General features: G+C 37.8%; 1 protein-coding gene across 3 annotated transcripts in view; it reads right to left on the bottom strand.

Moving 5' to 3' along the window:
• Window positions 1-18,578, bottom strand: part of LOC126410937 (cell division cycle and apoptosis regulator protein 1-like) — a 259,834-nt gene that overhangs the window by 146,873 nt on the left and 94,383 nt on the right. For all 3 annotated transcript variants that reach the window (XM_050081326.1, XM_050081328.1, XM_050081327.1), the window contains exon 6: window positions 10,603-10,808. In XM_050081326.1, coding sequence (XP_049937283.1) covers window positions 10,603-10,808 — 206 coding nt within the window. The remainder of the gene's footprint in view (window positions 1-10,602; window positions 10,809-18,578) is intronic.

The raw sequence follows: 18,578 nt of genomic DNA, 5'->3' as shown, positions 1-18,578 counted from the left end.
TTTTAGTATGGTTTATGAAATTCCGATGCTGGCTGGAGTACTCTCTGATGTCCATTTCCTTTTATGACACTGTAAGATCTCTTAATGTTGTATACGTACAAACATATGTAAACATTGACCTGAAGCTGGCTAAGCAGGCAAATTTGGTCAGTAGTTTTGAACTAAATATTTTGTTTCAAATATAATGACAGCTGTAGCAGAATTTTACAAATCTGCCTTCTGTGAAACTGTTTTTCGATCACGAGGCACTTTTCTAGTACTTCCTCTAGGCCTGAAGTTATTTCTTAAATTTGTGTTTACATCTTAAATTTATAGAATGATATTCTATGGTAAATTGTAGACTGGCAGCATACCGTGTTTTATCATTTTAACTCCGCAAGTTGCTTTATATTTATTCCTGGAGTAGAATAAAAACTGTCAGTTGTACAGTTTCTTTGCTTCACAAACAACCATGTAAATTTTTTACACATTTTGAAATAGTTATGAAATTTATTGTCCTTCATTCTGGTGTAAGCTACACAAGAAACTTTTTTTTCCTTCAAAAAATTTGTATTCCATCTTACTAGCTTTTTGCAGTGCTGTGTAGATGTAAACTTGATTGGAAATGCTACATAACAACATTGCAGAGTACGAATTAAAAAAAAAAAATCTGTCAAAGTCACCACATAGCAAAATGTTATGGTATTTTCAGCTGTGGAGTCTAGTTTTGAAATGAATAATGTGCCAAGAACTGCTTCCTTATTTGCATTCCTTATCTGGGTAGAATTGATCAAACAATTGCACCAGGTACAGCTCCCTAGGTCCTCTAAAGAACATGCCACAGGCCTGCGCATGGTCATGTGATGTCCCACCACGCACGAAATTCCACACAGAAATATGAGCAGAGCAAGCACCAAGCACGGGCTGCCTACATCATCGTAGCTGCGCATAAGCAATACAGCCTGTTATCTGGTGCTGTCTGGCAACTGCTCAAACGAACTTAAAAGCGAGAATCTCACAACTATATGCTGCACTGCTGCCGTATTTCGCGACAACAGAATTATTCATTCAACTGTCTTGTGGTGTTGGCAAGAGAACTGTAAAAAGAATTGTAAATGAAAGTGTCAGAGCTGTAGGAACCGTAGAAAAAGTTGGTTTCGTGTTGTTTGAAAAGCATCAAAATCGCAAGGAACCTGTAAAACAAATGAATGGTTTCAACAACAATGTTCTAAAGTACTCCACATGAATGGCGAATGCCCGACATCACAAAAACGTATTACAGTTATGCAGGTGAGAATTAGCTTCAATGGTACGTGCTTCGTCAGTGTAAGGAATTTTAAAAGAAGTTGGTTCCTGATATGTTAAGAAGAGAGCTTTAGGTTCAAAGAAGTGACAGGTGCAGCACGAACTACATCCCATATAAAGCTTCACAATGCATGAGAAAGAGGGAGTCCAACAGTGTATTACCTTGATGAAACCTGGGTCAATTAGAATCATTCCAGGAATATCTGCTGGAAAATGAGGGATGGTACTGGCAGTTTTAAAGTTTTCATAGGATAAGGTCCTCAGATAATTATTCTGCATGCTGACTCTTCTTCTGGTTTTGTTTCCGAGAGCAAACTTGTATTTACATGTAAAAAAACAGCAGTGACTACCATTCGGAAATGAACGCTGTCAGTTTTTGTGATGTGATCCACAACTCTTGTTATACTTTGTTTCGAAGTTGGTCATTGCCAGTTATAATTCAACTGTTACATAGAGAACACCTGTAAACACCAGAAAAGTGGATATATATTCCTGGCTTGAAAACAAAAATATTAAGCACAGTATAAACCAGATTTGTGCCGATCTCCTGTAGCTCGTTAATTTATATAAGTCTCGCGACAGAACGTACAAACTTGACTTCCTTGCACATGAATGGGGTCACACAGTTTTGCATTTACCCACGTTTGTGTTGTTGTCAGTGTCCCCTATGGAATTAATCTGGGCAGAGGATAGGGCTTAACATTCAAGATAACATTCACTGAATCGCTTGGCATGAGGCAATAGAGAACATCCTACCTGTAGCGTGGCCACAGTCTATGTGGCATGCTGAGAAGCTTCAGAAAGAATAATTTGATAGGTAGGTGATGATGGATATAAGCCTTGAACCTATATTTGTAAATTTACAATCAGATTGTTCGGAAACAGATTCAAATAGAATTGATGGTGGTATTGCAATGTAGACTTTGAAACAAAGTAGTATATTTTTTAGTTTTGAAGACTTGTGGTTTAAAAAATGTGTTTTCTCAACATATCTGCTGCATACATAATAATGAGAACTTCCTAGCCTTTTTCATTAGAACTTTGTATCCTTTGAATTATGTAGACTATAATGTTAAGCATATTGCTCTAATAACATGCGAGACTGCAGCTGGATAAATTCGTCAAAAGTCCAATATTTCCACATGTAAACTCATGTCATTTTCAAGGCACAAACTGGACAAGGTCCTAAAATGACAGTAACCATTACTTGTCGAGATACCGGTGGTTTTCGATGTTATAGGTCATCATTCCCTGGAGTTATTCGCTGATGATGATTAATTGTTTGCTTGTACAATGGATTATAAATGCAGTCTCTCACTGTAAAGTCGAACGAGTTAGTTTACACTGATAATGCCCGTCAACAGAGAAAAATATGACAACTTAATAACTGATTACACTTAACTACAGTCAAACACATCAACATGCGCACCTAATACACATTTTTAAAAATTCTATTGAGTAGAAGCAGTTGTCAAGCAAATGTAATGGTTTCAGTTTATGCTTGAAGTTAATTTTGTTGTGTATTAAATTCTTACTAGTAGTAAGTTCAAATAGCAATAAATGATAATTACTGCAAGCAGTTTCAATATAATTGTCATTTTGAGAAAAATTGTACTTCACGTCTTCACAAAACTGTGTCAGCTGTTCTCACCTCCTGACGTCATGCAGAGTAAATCTGTGGAGCAGTGGACGCAATGTCGTGAATTAATATTTCTCGCATGACGACTGATCGAAATTGGTTTGAATATTTACTACTCTCCTCATAGATTTGAACGTAATACGATGTACCGTAGGCAAATGAGCCTGTTGTCGGCAATGTGGACCTTATTTGCCCGCTCTCTGCTGCCCCGCAAGTGCAGTTCTCATCCCTTCACTGCTCTGCCTCTACGTGCAGAAGCATCGTCTTACATGACGCGAGCTGTAATATAAACCGTTGTGATGTCATGTCCATTGGAAGCAGTTGTTGTTATGAAGTATTGCATAGTCTTCATCCTAAAGCCTTTGACACATTTTGCTGTTGGCAGACGTTTGTGCGTGCACTGTGTTTTGTTGTTGTAAATGGCACATTTCCTTTGCAACTTAAGGTTTACTTTTTTCCCTAGTTTATGTTTTATTGCTACAACATTATTTTGCAATAGTGGGCTAAAGTAAAATTCTCTGTTACCAGTCCAAACTACAAAAACTAAAACAATGAAAAATTCCCAAAATTCTAAAAGAATTCTCGGGTTTTCCCCAGTTTTCTCCAGGCCAAAAAGATTACCGGGGTTTTCCTGGAGCATATACACCCTGTTTACAGGCTTTGAGGACTTGCAGTGGGGACCAAGATGATCAAGTTTAGCTTATGAACTCACATCTGGAAATGTACTGTTTTCCTGCTAAACGCAAAATACTACTACACCATACTGCTCTTTGACTCCTCCTGCTTGTCACTCCACTTACAAGCAGGGCTCTATATATGACAACCACTGATGACAACACAGATATGGTTCCTCCGTACCATGTTCCAGTACATATGATCACCAATCTTTTGTCTCCTAGCGTCTGCCACAGTTATAACCAATGCCAGTAGGTTTTCCTTGGATGCCACAGGTGTCTTGTAAATCAAGGATTTCACGTGAACGCACAGATAGTAATCTAGCAGTTCCAAGTTGGGAGAACATGCAGACCAAGCAACTGGGCCACCACTACCTACCCACTGTTGCAAAAATTATTGGTCCAGATGATCTCGGACTGCACATGAAAAATGAGATGGTGTGCCATTGTTTCGTAACCAAATCTTTTGCTGCACATGCACTGCCACATGTTCCAAAAGCCCATGCAGTATGCCATCAAAGTATGCGGCACTCTTGAGATCTGGTGGAAGAGGATATGAACCAATCAAAAGCCCATCCACGAACCTTGCTCATATGTTCAGATGGGCACATAGGATGTGTGTTTTCATCAGCCCACATACGACTGTTGTGGGAACTGAGAACACGTTTCCTAGAGAACTTGACTTCATTAGTAAAAAGAATCCACTGTTGGAAGTCATGATCGTCCACACAATGGTGCAAGAACTTCCTGCAGAAATGGGCTCATGATGCAAAATCCTGTAGCTGCATTGCCTGTATCTTGTGGAGGTGGTATAAGGTGTAGCTGCTGCTCATGCAGAACATGCCAGACACTGTGGTGATACACATTCACTCCACCTGCTACATTTATGGTATCCATTGGTGCATCCTTTTCCACTGCATGGAGCACAGCCTCTTTAAATCCAGATATGCGGGACCATCATGGAGCATCAGGTGGCCCTGCTAGTGGTGAATGTATCTGTCTCCGAGGCCCATTGATACATCATAGCAAATAGGGAGTGTGAAGGTGTCTGGCAGTATGGAAAATGCTCGGCATACAAACGACAAGTACTCCTCCCAATGCACCGAGTTTCACTATGCAATAACATCAGGTCAGTGTATTCTGCAAACATGTAGTTCATCAAGGTCAACACAAACACACTAAAAATGATATTATGTACATCTTGCATTCTATACAATAAAGAATGATTACTACTGCACAGTATGAACAAAGACCACATCCACAACAGCAGTTACAAACCTATGTGGGTATGTACAATGGTACAGTATGAACAAAGACCACAAGCACAACAGCAGGCATGAACCTATGGGGGCAAATCTCAAACTCAATTGAATGGCATGTAAACAAACATGTATTGAGCACTCGACATCAGGTGATCACTGAATGGCGTACATAATACCCCAGTCAGTGATCCCAAAAATGCAGGAGATTTGAATGTGTGTTGTGATATTTTGTGTGTAGCAGAAAAACAGCATGTTTCTAGGCATGAGTTCTTATGGAAAACTTAACCGTCCTGGACCCCACTCAGCATCTGTAAAGAGAATTTAGTTACATTCTGTGTGTCTATGCACTTTTTCTGCTCCAACTAATCATTCCTGTAATATCTCTTGAAACACTCCATTCCTCCTGGGACACCCTGTATATATAAGTCCACAGAAAGTGATGATTCATACTTGTTGCTTCATTCTATAATCTGTTAAGGCTTGAAGATTCCATTTATCGATACCTATCTCCAAAGCAACCTTGTTCCCTCGGCTGACTGAAATACTTTTTATTTTTTTTATTTTTTTATGAGGTTTGTGATAACTTTAATAAATCTCTTTTACATTTCAGAAAGGAGACTTATAGGTAGCGTTACAAACTCAAAATTATCAAAAGTAGGACAGTGCTTTATAAAAACCTGACATTTTTGGAAAAGCCTGACAGTCTATTTTTAGCACCAATAAATTGTTTATATTTTACATAGTGGGGTTATAAACATGCTCTAATCTCAAAATGAGTAGAAAATAATACTACTGCTAAACAATGGTATTTAACTGTTACAAACACAATACAATAACCTTGAAGTTATTTTCAGTATTTTTCAGTGATGTATCCTTTGAAAGTGTATTTTTCGAAAGAATATACTGCTGAGAGAAGAGGTAAATTATTATCTTGAAGCATGTAGCTATAAAATTCCTCACAAGACACATCCTTTAAATTGCACTTGACCAATAACATTACTTTGACTGAATCTGTCAACAAATGGTTCATCTCTTTTGTCCACCGAGCAATTATGAGAGGAAATATGGATTCACATTGCTACCAGGAATTGCAAGGAAAAATTGGCAAATTTTCGAAATTTCAAAAAAAACGTTTCAACATTTTGACACTTTTTAAACAAAGAACACCATTGTTGGCGTAGTTTAGAGTTTTTGTCCGGCATTATAGATCGTGCACAATTCTTGATGTTGCTGTACTGATCAAATATTTTGAATCATCTGTTTTCACACTTTTAGTTTTATAAGTACATGAAAGAATGTCCACAAAACAAAGGTCCTTCAACTCTTTGAGTTTAAGCCACTTGAAGCACTTAAATTCTTCCATTGGCTGTATCAATTTTTCTAGGTATTCAGTGCAAGTTTAATGTACAGTAGATACATTTGTCACATATGCCTGGCACTTTTTTCTCAAGCCAGATTCTAAAAAGGTATTCAAGGACTGACTTCGAGAGAGATGAAATTATTCTCAAGACTGTTTTTCAGAGAAATTAAAACAGTTTATAATAAGTTAAGCACTTCTATGACAGAATTGTTTTCCTTTTCAACAGACTTCATATTGCAATGAAAAGTGGGCATGGTAGAGGAGAGTAGCAGAAGATTCTGCTCCGAAAAGTCGTTCTGCAGAAAATTTCTAATTGTTGTTAGCTTAGATTTCCTATCCTGAGAGAGGGAGTAAGATTTCAGTGCTGGGTACAACTGCAGAATCATTTCTATTGCTGAATACAATGGTAGCCATCTGGTCCTGGAATGATTTAGCAGCTGTTGGTAATTTATCCACAAATTAGTAGAAGTATTTCAATTCCTCCGTGTATACTGCATACACATGAAAAATATTAAAACACTTTCATTACAAAAGATTCTATATTGAAAGGTAGAGAATCAGTTTATGTTGTAAGGTATTATGTAATATATGTGCAGGGTATGCAACTCCTGTTATGCTTTCATATAACTTATGCTTGAGAGCAGAATACCCATTATTCTCCACTCTGTGTAAGACCACCAAAGTTAACATTTGCATTGTTATGAACAAAAGCAGTGCATTTAGATTTAGCACGATATGCTTTAGCAAACTATCTGCAATATAATAGGCAATACTTTATGAAGTTTCATTTGGACAATTTTATACGTCAAGGACCTTTGTTTTAATACCATGTTTCACTGTTTTCATAATCAAAATACTGAATTATAATTGGGAATATTTTCAATGCATCATGATTACTTGTATCTGTCACCAGGCAAAAATATGGAACTCTGTCATTCAAAGTTTTGACAAAAATATTTACAGTGTGAGGTGCAACGACATTATTTACAATGACTTCCGTTTTAGTTCTTTCACGAGACAAATTTTGAGTACTATCATATTTTGGAAATAGTTTAATTAATATGCTTGTACAATCCATTGATTTTTGTGAATGATGGTGGAAAACTGGGTTGTATGAAATCAAGCTTTAAGCCATGATGGTGGAAAACAATGCTGTATGAAATCAAGCGTTAAGCCAAGTGGAGCTGGTCTGTACCATCCTTTTATGTTTTTTTCAGTAGTCTTTCCACATCCATGGCACCTGTCCGTCCCTGGTAGCTGAGTGGTCAGCACGACGGAATATCGTACATAACGGCCTGGGTTCGATTCTCGACTGGGTAGGAGATTTTCTCCGCTCAGGGACTGGGTGCTGTGTTGTCCTTATTATCATCATTTCATCCCCATCGACACGCAAGTCATCGCAGTGGAGTCAACTCTAAACACTTGCAACAGACGACCGGTCTACCTGATGGGAGGCTCTCGCCACATGGCATTTCCATCCATGGCACCCTTTATCCCGTATCAATGTAACTATCACACACTGCACATTTAGCTTCACTTTCATTTTGTCCAAATAGAAAACACTGCTATTTTGCTTTTAATTATCTGAGAACTTGCACTGCCTTTTTCGGCTATCTAGGTATTCAGACATAGAAGATGACATACTTCAAATCAGAAATTAACTAAGAAGCTGTTGTTTCAGAATATGAAAATATCAGAACAGTGCTACACAAATTACAGCATCTTGAATCGTGATATCGTATACTTTGATTATGAAAATATTGAGAAAGTGCTTGACAAACTACAATATCTCAAATCAAGATATCATATATCGTATTTACTCGAATCTAAGCCGCACTTTTTTTCCCGTTTTTGTAATCCAAAAAACTGCCTGCGGCTTGGAATCGAGTGCAAAGCAAGCGGAAGATCTGAAAAAAGTTGGTGGGTGCTGCCACAACTTACTTCTGCCGTCGAATATATGTAGCGCTACACAGGCATGCTTTGTAGGCACAAAGATAAATACTGGCGCCAAAACCTCTGCGTCAGTAAAAAAAAAGGGAGAGGAGGAGAAGAAGAAGAAGAAGATGGAAGACGAGCTGTTTTCTCTGCCCCGAGTTTCGACCACTGCATTTTCGTACATTATCCAACGAAGTAGATACAAATTTCGAATTGTTCATCTTTGAATGTAGCAGCATTTCAATGTACTACGAAAATCCGACTGGCAAGACTGTTTGGGATGTTTGTCAATATGGCCAACTCTACATTCTGAACTTTTTCATATCTGTGAGAAGAGATGGTTGCTAATAGGAACTTTTATAAATTGTGAATCACATGCAGTATTCTCATCACTATATGAATAATACACATATAAACATTTTGCTATATATTGTTTCACGTTTGCTGCTATCTCATTTAAATCCTATCTGCCTAATAAACTACGAAACTAAAGTGAGACAACAGCAAACGCGGAAGAATATACATATCATGTCATGTTTATATTCGTATTATTCTTATGCTTAATAGTGGTACAGTCAGAAATGAAGCACGGCAATTGACTACATTTATAAATCTAAGATGACTAATTTCTGTGTAGAATGTAATGTACTAAAGAGGCACCTGCAAAGATTTCCAAACGGAGAAAAATTTTCGCTAAACTCTCTTCCACACGTGATGACTGGGTGTTGTGTGATGTCCTTAGGTTCGTTAGGTTTAAGTAGTTCTAAGTTCTTCTATCATACGCAGTCTATTATTTGGTTCTTGTTGATCATTATCAAAGAAAGCAGCAGTATAAGTAACAACAAATAGCAGTTTCTTGTCATTTTTTTGCTAATGAGGCAATTCCTCTCTCTCTCTTTTTTTTTTTAAATTGTAAGTGGCGGTAGTGCGCACAAAAGCAAGCCATGCCAAAAGCGGCGACAGGCCGTAAACAAGCACTATCAGAATGCGACAAACAATGCATGATACAGTACAGTAATTCATTTTCAGCTTAGAGTGACATAAACGCCTATAACAAAGAAAACTGCGCTTATCAGATCAAAGAAAAATAAGCAATCAATTCAAACCAGACGAAGCACGTGGAAAAGGAAGGGCACCCGTATAAATACGCACAGAGTGCCTGACGCATAGCAATGGCTACTTGGTAAAGCTTAACTGCTAAGCTTACGACTCTAGCCAAACTGCTGTAGCTGTATCGTCATTCATTCAACCTAAATTGGTCTCATATTACAATGGACCAACTTTGTTTCGATTTCGAGATGCGGCCTATAACTTTTCTCTCCCCTTGAATTTCGAGTCTCAAATTTCAGGTGCGGCTTAGATTCGGGAAAATTTCTTTTCCATGATTTCAGGTCTCATTTTTCATGTGCAGGTTAGATACGAGTGCGGCTTGGATTCAAGTAAATACGGTACATCAGCTACAGTAGCAACATTTCTCCAATGATTACAACAATGGTAGCGAACCTCATGCAGAAATATAAAGTCAAGTTATGCTACACTGAAATTTGTCAGATGATGAAATGTGACCTCATTACCAAAGAGCTAGAATTATATATAAAAAATCTGGCTTGACATTAAAAAAAGCATCAAAAAGCTGGGGGTCCGGAAAAAATACGAAAGTTGGTAAACCTATTTACAGGTCTACAGATTTTTCAATTGTCCGTATCTCCTTTTTTGTGAAACATGAATACCATGTTCTTGTTCTTGTTTTGAGGAAATGTATTCCTTCATAAACATATTTTAAGTAATTTTACAAGTTCCTTTTGTATTAGATTTCGCCTAGCTTTGACAATTTCAACTGAAATACTATCACCTCAGGTTGTCTTTCTTTTCTTCCTACCTCAAATAAATTTATACATCTTATCCTGCATTACTTCTAGGATGCTATTATTCCTGTTACTAATTAACTGTGTTTCTGATTCATCTCTTATAATGTACAAACCTTTAAAGATGCCCATTTCAAATTTTTATTCATTTCGGAAGCTTTAGAGCTAGCATACACATCGCCCCTCCATGCTGTATCAGACTCTTCTTTCTAAAATATGCGAAAGTACTTTGTGTCTGATGCTAAAACCACAGTTTATTTACTTATTTAATCCACTTGTTACAAGTTAACCTAAGAGCCATATCTTTTGTACATCAATATGTAGGTGAAAGTGAATGTCAAATACTAATCAATAAAAGCCATTGAAATGAATAACAAACAAAACTAAAAAATGAAGCAACTACAGTTAAACAAATACAATCTATACATGTAAACATAACAAAACAAAATGGTTCATTGTCATCTATAGGCCTGAATTACACTGTCAAATATTTTACAAAACACTGTTTATAAAAGCATATTTGACAAAGTTATTTTAAAGTATTATATGGTCTTTAACAGTAACAATAAATATGTGTTCTAACCTGGTGGAGGGACTGCATTGTAAGTATTCTGGCTAGGAGCAGTAGTGAAACTCTGCTTGTTCTGGGGCCGCTGAGTAGTGTTTGCTGTAGACATTGGCAGGACTTGGATTCTGGTTGCATTCCACTTAAATGGCATATTTGGGTTGTATGATGCTTCCACAAGAACCCTGTCTCCCACGACTGGATTTGATCCCTTGACACAGCAACTGCAAATTTAAAAATATAATGAAATACGTGAATCAAAATTTATGCTATACTAAAAAAATATTCACACCATAAAAATAACCATATGAGGATAGTTCCTATATTTCAAGTAAGCAAAGTTAAGCTCCACATCCTGGTCCAGACAGTTCAGGACTGACTGACCACCACATCAACCAATGGTGTCATTTTGATGCAGTATAGGGGAATGGGGTGGAGAGGTGGGGGGGGATCAGCATACAACTCTCCTGACCATTGTCAGTTTTCTAGAACTTGAAACTGCTACTTTTCACTCACATAGCCCCTCAATTAGCATAAAGAGGTGAGTGCATCCCGTTTCAATACTTCCACCAAGGAAGAATCCTGGCAGTACTGAGAATCAAACCAGGGTCCTCGGCATTGCAACCACACAAACCACTGAGCATAGCAATATTTTAAGTATGGCACTTTTATTGTGAACAATGGAATATCCAGACTGAAATAACAACTATATTATGAAATGGATAAACTGCTACTCACCATGTAAGGGAGAGACTGAGTTGCAGACAAGCTCAACAAAAAAGTAGCTACTGCATGTATACATGATTTAGAAGAACTGAGCAAGCTGTAAAGGAAACCAATGAAAAATTTGGAGTACAAATTGAAGTTGAGGGAGAAGAAATAACAAATTTGGGTTCTGCCGCTGACGTAAATCTCTCAGATACGGCAAAAGACTTCAAAGAGCAGTGTCTTGAAAGGAGATATAAGATGAACATTAGCAAAAGTAAGACAAGGACAATGTACTGTAGTTGAATTAAATTAGGTGATGCTGAGGGAATTAACTTAGGAAATGATACACTAAAAATAGTAAATGACTTTTGCTGTTTAGGCAGCAAAATAAACGGTGATGGTAGAAGTAGAGAGGATATGAAATGTAGACTGGCAATGTTTCTGAAGAACAGAAATTTGTTAACACTGAATATAGATTTACATGCCAGGAGATCTTTTCTGGAGATATCCGTTTGGGATGTAGCCATGTAGTTGGATGAAATACAACACGTCTCTAAAGAAAGTCTATATTTGATGTGTCAGAATAAAATGGAGGTTAAAGTCTACTGACAAAACCTTTATTTATTACTGAAATATACAGTTTAGTAATTTACTTCTTAAAAATAATAACGTCGTTTAAATGCAATCCAGCACCCCTATGGCACTAATGTAAATGATGAACATAATTTCCCATGACAACTTCGCATGCAGACACATTGATGACTGCCACTTCACTGCGGATATTTTCTTTCTGTTGCTCCAGAGATGTCAGATTATTGACATACACTCTACACTCGACATATCTCCATAAGAAAAAAAATCCTTGGGGCTTAAAATCTGGACTGCATGGGGGCCAATTTATGTCAACCCTCCTGAAGATCAATTTGCCAGAGAAAGTTTCATGAACTTGCAGTATAGATGCTTTGGACATGTGTGCTGTCACTCTGTCGTGCTGAAGTAATGTTCTTTGGTAATAATTGGGAAAGTTTTGCAATTCAGACACCAAAAATCCATTCAGCATCCTCACATAATGTTTTGAATTCACTGTAACTGCACAACTGCTCTCATCCTCGAGAAAGTAAGGGCCAATTATTCTTTGAGCCAACATCACAGCCCATACGGTAACTTTTGGTGAATGAAGGGGTTTCTCACACTTCTGTTCAGTATTCGTTGCACTCCAGCAGTGGCAATTTCGATAATTGATGCGACTGTTAAGGTGAAAATTAGCCTCATCAGAAAATAAGGTGTTATTAAATGAAGCCGAACTAAGTTAATAATTGGCTCTTTCTACCGACCCCCAGACTCCGATGATACAGTTGCTGAACAGTTCAGAGAAAATTTGAGTCTCGTAACAAATAAATACCCCACTCATACGGTTATAGTTGGTGGGGACTTCAACCTTCCCTCGATATGTTGGCAAAAATACTTGTTCAAAACCGGTGGCAGGCAGAAAACATCTTCCAAGATTGTCCTAAATGCTTTCTCCGAAAATTATTTCGAGCAGTTAGTCCACGAACCCACACGAATTGTAAATGGTTGCGAAAACACACTTGACCTCTTAGCCACAAACAATCCAGAGCTAAAAGAGAGGATCATGACTGATACAGGGATTAGTGATCACAAGGTCTTTGTATCTAGGCTCAATACCGTTTCTTCCAAATCCACCGGAAACAAATGCAAAATAATTTTATTTAAAAAAGCGGATAAAGTGTCACTAGAAGCCTTCCTAAGAGACAATCTCCATTCCTTCCGAACTGACTATGCAAATGTAGACGAGATGTGGCACAAATTCAAAGATATAGTAGCAACAGCAATTGAGAGATTCATACCTCATAAATTGGTAAGAGATGGAACTGATCCCCCGCGGTACACAAAACAGGTCCGAACGCTGTTGCAGAGGCAACGGAGAAAGCATGCGAAGTTCAGAAGAACGCGAAATCCCGAAGATTGGCAAAAATTTACAGACACGCCAAACGCAAAATTTGGCACGGACTTCAATGCGAGATGCCTTTAATAGGTTTCACAATGAAACATTGTCTCGAGATTTGATAGAAAATCCGAAGAAATTCTGGTCGTATGTAAAGTACACAAGCGGCAAGATGCAGTCAATACCTTTGCTGCGCAGTGCCGATGGTACTGTTACCGACAACTGTGCCGCTAAAGTGGTGTTATTGAACGCAGTTTTCCGAAATTCCTTCACCAGGGAAGACGAATGGAATATTCCAGAATTTGAAACACGAACAGCTGCCACCATGAGTTTCTTAGAAGTAGATACCTTAGGGGTTGCAAAGCAACTCAAATCGCTTGATACGGGCAAGTCTTCAGGTCCAGATTGTATACCGATTAGGTTCCTTTCAGATTACACTGATACAATAGCTCCCTACTTGGCAATCATATACAACCGCTCGCTCACCGATAGATCTGTACCTACAGATTGGAAAATTGCGCAGGTCGCACCAGTGTTTAAGAAGGGTAGTAGGAGTAATTCATCGAACTACAGACCTATATCATTGACGTCGGTTTGCAGTAGGGTTTTGGAGCATATACTGTATTCATATATTATGAATCACCTCGAAGGGACCAATCTATTGATACGTAATCAGCATGGTTTCAGAAAACATCGTTCTTGTGCAACGCAGCTAGCTCTTTATTCGCACGAAGTAATGGCCGCTATCGACAGGGGATCTCAAGTTGATTCCGTATTTCTAGATTTCCAGAAAGCTTTTGACACCGTTCCTCACAAGCGACTTCTAATCAAGCTGCGGGCCTATGGGGTTTCGTCTCAGTTGTGCGACTGGATTCGTAATTTCCTGTCAGGAAGGTCGCAATTCGTAGTAATAGACGGCAAATCATCGAGTAAAACTGAAGTGATATCAGGTGTTCCCCATGGAAACGTCCTGGGACCTCTGCTGTTCCTGATCTGTATAAATGACCTGGGTGACAATCTGAGCAGTTCTCTTAGGTTGTTCGCAGATGATGCTGTAATTTACCGTCTAGTAAGGTCATCCGAAGACCAGTATCAGTTGCAAAGCGATTTAGAAAAGATTGCTGTATGGTGTGGCAGGTGGCAGTTGATGCTAAATAACGAAAAGTGTGAGGTGATCCACATGAGTTCCAAAAGAAATCCGTTGGAATTCGATTACTCGATAAATAGTACAATTCTCAAGGCTGTCAATTCAACTAAGTACCTGGGTGTAAAAATTACGAACAACTTCAGTTGGAAAGACCACATAGATAATATTGTGGGGAAGGCGAGCCAAAGGTTGCGTTTCATTGGCAGGACACTTAGAAGATGCAATAAGTCTACTAAAGAGACAGCTTACACTACACTCGTTCGTCCTCTGTTAGAATATTGCTGCGCGGTGTGGGATCCTTACCAGGTGGGATTGACGGAGGACATCGAAAGGGTGCAAAAAAAGGGCAGCTCGTTTTGTATTATCACGTAATAGGGGAGACAGTGAGGCAGATATGATACGCGAATTGGGATGGAAGTCATTAAAGCAAAGACGTTTTTCGTCGCGGCGAGATCTATTTATGAAATTTCAGTCACCAACTTTCTCTTCTGAATGCGAAAATATTTTGTTGAGCCCAACCTACATAGGTAGGAATGATCATCAAAATAAAATAAGAGAAATCAGAGCTTGAACAGAAAGGTTTAGGTGTTCGTTTTTCCCGCGCGCTGTTCGGGAGTGGAATGGTAGAGATATAGTATGATTGTGGTTCGATGAACCCTCTGCCAAGCACTTAAATGTGAATTGCAGAGTATTCATGTAGATGTAGATTTAGAAGACCACTCCGTCACATCATTAACAAACCGCAGCCTATGTTGGGCATCCTGAGGCTTTAATTCTTGCACCAATTGGATTCTGTAAGGGTGCAGTTTAAGGTCTTTCTGCAGAACTTGGTGCAGTGATGATCTACGCACATTTAAAGAAATTGCAAACTTATGAATGGAGAGGATAGGAACGTCACAAACAGACTGATTTACACTCTCTACGGATTTGCCTGATCTTGATGACCTTGGTTTTCTCAAATTTGGTTTGGCCTGTCTTGAATGGTCTCCTCAAATGTTTTGATCCATTACCAGATATGAGGAAGACTTGAAGCATCATTTATATTGTGCAATCCACAGTTACTGCAAAGTTTTCTCCTTGCTAGTTGCCGAATCACTGCTTTTATAGCATTCTCGCATACAAAACGCATGATCCACTCCCACGAAGTGCTCCATATTGACTGAATTCCTAAAGGCCAAGCAAGCACTGAACAAACCCACCCATTCACCTCTGATTTGCTATGCATGCACAGAGAGTTCTTCAAAGATAAACTTTCTTTTGAAACACCCTCTCTTGTAGGAAGCGGATGATCAAATAGACAAGGCCTCATAGAAATACTTTCATATCACAGGAAATATTGAATTTAGTTGATGTAAGGTGAAGATTCAAAAATGCAACAAATGAAACAAGCAAAATGGAATATGAACGTCTAAAAATGAGACTGACAGAATGTGGAAAATGGCAAAGCAGGAATGGCTAGGGGGCAAATGTAGGCTATAGAAGCATGTATAACAAAGGGAAAGATAGATACCACCTATATAAAAATTAAAGAGGCCTTTGAGAAAAGTGAAGCAGTTGTACGAATATCAAGCACTCAGATAGAAAACAAGTATTAGCAAAGAATGGAAAACTGCAATGAGTATATTAAGGTGCTACACAAAGAAACTGAACATGAAGGCAACATTATAGAAAGAGAAAGATGAGATGGGAGATACAATACTGCAAGAAGACTCTGAGAGAGCACTGTAAAACCTAAGTTGAAACAAGGCCCCTGGAATACATGACATTTCCTCAGAACTCTAGTGATATCCCAGGGAGCGCCAGTCATGACTGAACTATTCTATCTGGTGTGCCAGATGTACTAGACAGACGAAATACCCTCAGACTTCAAGAAGAATGTAACAATACCAATTGAAATAAAAGCAAGATACTGACAGATGTGAATATCACTAAATTATTGGTTTAGTAAGCCATGGTTGTCAGTGTCTTGAATATCGACAAAAGTAAAACATGTGTAATGCAATGTAGTTCAAAGGATATAGAATACAGGTTGGCAATGGTAAGAAAAGCTTTCTGGAGAAGAGAAATTTGTTAACACAGAATAGCGGTTTATGTATATGAAAGTCTTTTTTGAAGGTATTTGTCTGGAGTGTAGCCTTGTATGGAAGTGAAACGTGGACGATAAGCAGTTCAGACAAGAAGACAATAGAAGCTTTTCAAATGTAGTGCTACAGGAGACTGCTGCTGATTAGATGGGTATATCATGTTACTAATGAAGAGGTATTGAATAAAATTGGGGCCAAAAGAAACATGTGGCACAATTTGCCTATAAGAAGGAATCCATTGACAGAACACATTCTGAGACATCAAGGATTAATTAGTTTAGTACTGGTGGGAAAGGAGGGTGGGGGGGGTGGGGGTGGGGGTGGGGAGGGAATGTAGAGGGGAACCAAGAGACGAATACAAGAAGCACATTCAAATGGATGTAGGTTGTAATAGTTACTCAGATATGAAGAGGCTTGCACAGGATAGAGTAATGTGGAGAGCCGCATCAAACCAATTTTCAGACAGAAGACATGCTGAAATGTGAACTCATACCTACGAGAAACGAAGAATATGACACTACGATTTCGATGAAAAGCAAATTTATTGACCTTTTTCCCTTATTCTTTCGGTTATATAATGTAAACTTTTGTGAGTAAGTTGTCCACCTCAGAAAGGATGTTGATTGGTCTAATTAGTTCTTTCTCCCCCTTTTAATTTCTTGTGAAACAAGTTCTGTTGCTTTGCTTTTAAGGAATACTGTTTCTCTACAAACTGGGATCATCATTCCATTCACGAGGAATAGTAAATATTTTAGTGGGGTAAACACTGCTGCAGGTTTTAGGGGGTATAGTAGATAATTTTCTAATTACAGAGTACCACATTCAAGAATAATTACTCCTATTTTCACTAAACTGTGTCGCACTGGTGCAGAACCCAGCAGACATACCTCATCTCAACGTGAAAATGAACAGTGAGTGGATGAAGTAGAAGACATTATTTAGTTGGTATAATGTACTCCGAGACGGAAAAATTGAAATTTTTTTTATTCAAATTAGACTACACTAACACTTCCTAAAATCACATCCTGGAACACCATGTAGTTCCTACATATTCTTGGAAGTATTTATATGGTAACTGTATGAATGACTAGATGCAAATTCATTAAAATGAACTACATTTTATGGATTTCAAAATGTAGTGAAACTTGCTGCTACCATAATTACATTTGAAATTTTTTGTCTCACAAACACAACTGTGCTTTAAAATTTTTAATTTATAACATTTCCGAGATACATAAGCAAAATAACTTTTTTCTCACAAACTAATTGCTTAGGTTATAAAAATTACAAATTGAAAAATCTGGCATTCTGGTATAAAAGCCAATGATTGCCAGATCTTTCAACATTTTCCAAGCAAATGAGTGATTCCATATTACATCTTAAATATTTAACCGACAAAAGCAAGATTATGAAACATCAAAACAAAGTTTATATATTACCTCTTATGAAGCCACTGTACATTTGTATTACAGAATCAGTACAGAGATTATTATGCACCAATTTTTGGAAATGTGTAATTTATTTATCACGTTTCAGAACTATGTTATTCCATTATTAAGTTCTATAAAACAAGGAAAACATAAATCATTACTACACCTACTAACAACAAGTAATGGAAATCTGTCCACATTACACACCTTAATATTAATGTCATTAGGCACAGTCACAAATAATGAGCAAGTAGCGAATATGCATTATCAAACATATAAGACACTTTCTTACACATCTCATGGTGGCGTATAGCACCAAATGTTTACAAATGAAAGTCAACTGTCCATCATGTACCAAAGACTGTAATATCTTGTTACATATATATATCAGATCCATCAACGATGCTGCTGTCAACAATAAAATCGGTGAATGTTTAGGAATCACATCATAGAAAATTCTGAAAATAATCTTGCACTTTTATTGATAATGCTTGCACTGAGAACCGAGACAGCATAATATTCAATGATATAACATCCATCTTTTAAAGTGCAAAATATTTCTACTTCCTCTACATCTAACAGTAACCAACTTTTTGCCTCTGAATGTAATACATTCAAGCTGTCCATGATGCTTCAAAAAAAAAAAAAAAAAAAAAAAA

Source organism: Schistocerca serialis, chromosome 1 (assembly GCF_023864345.2).
Source record: "Schistocerca serialis cubense isolate TAMUIC-IGC-003099 chromosome 1, iqSchSeri2.2, whole genome shotgun sequence".
In the NCBI taxonomy this organism is placed as follows: Eukaryota; Metazoa; Arthropoda; class Insecta; order Orthoptera; family Acrididae; genus Schistocerca; species Schistocerca serialis.
Note: the sequence above shows the minus strand (reverse complement) of the source record. Positions and strands in the feature narration are given on the sequence as shown.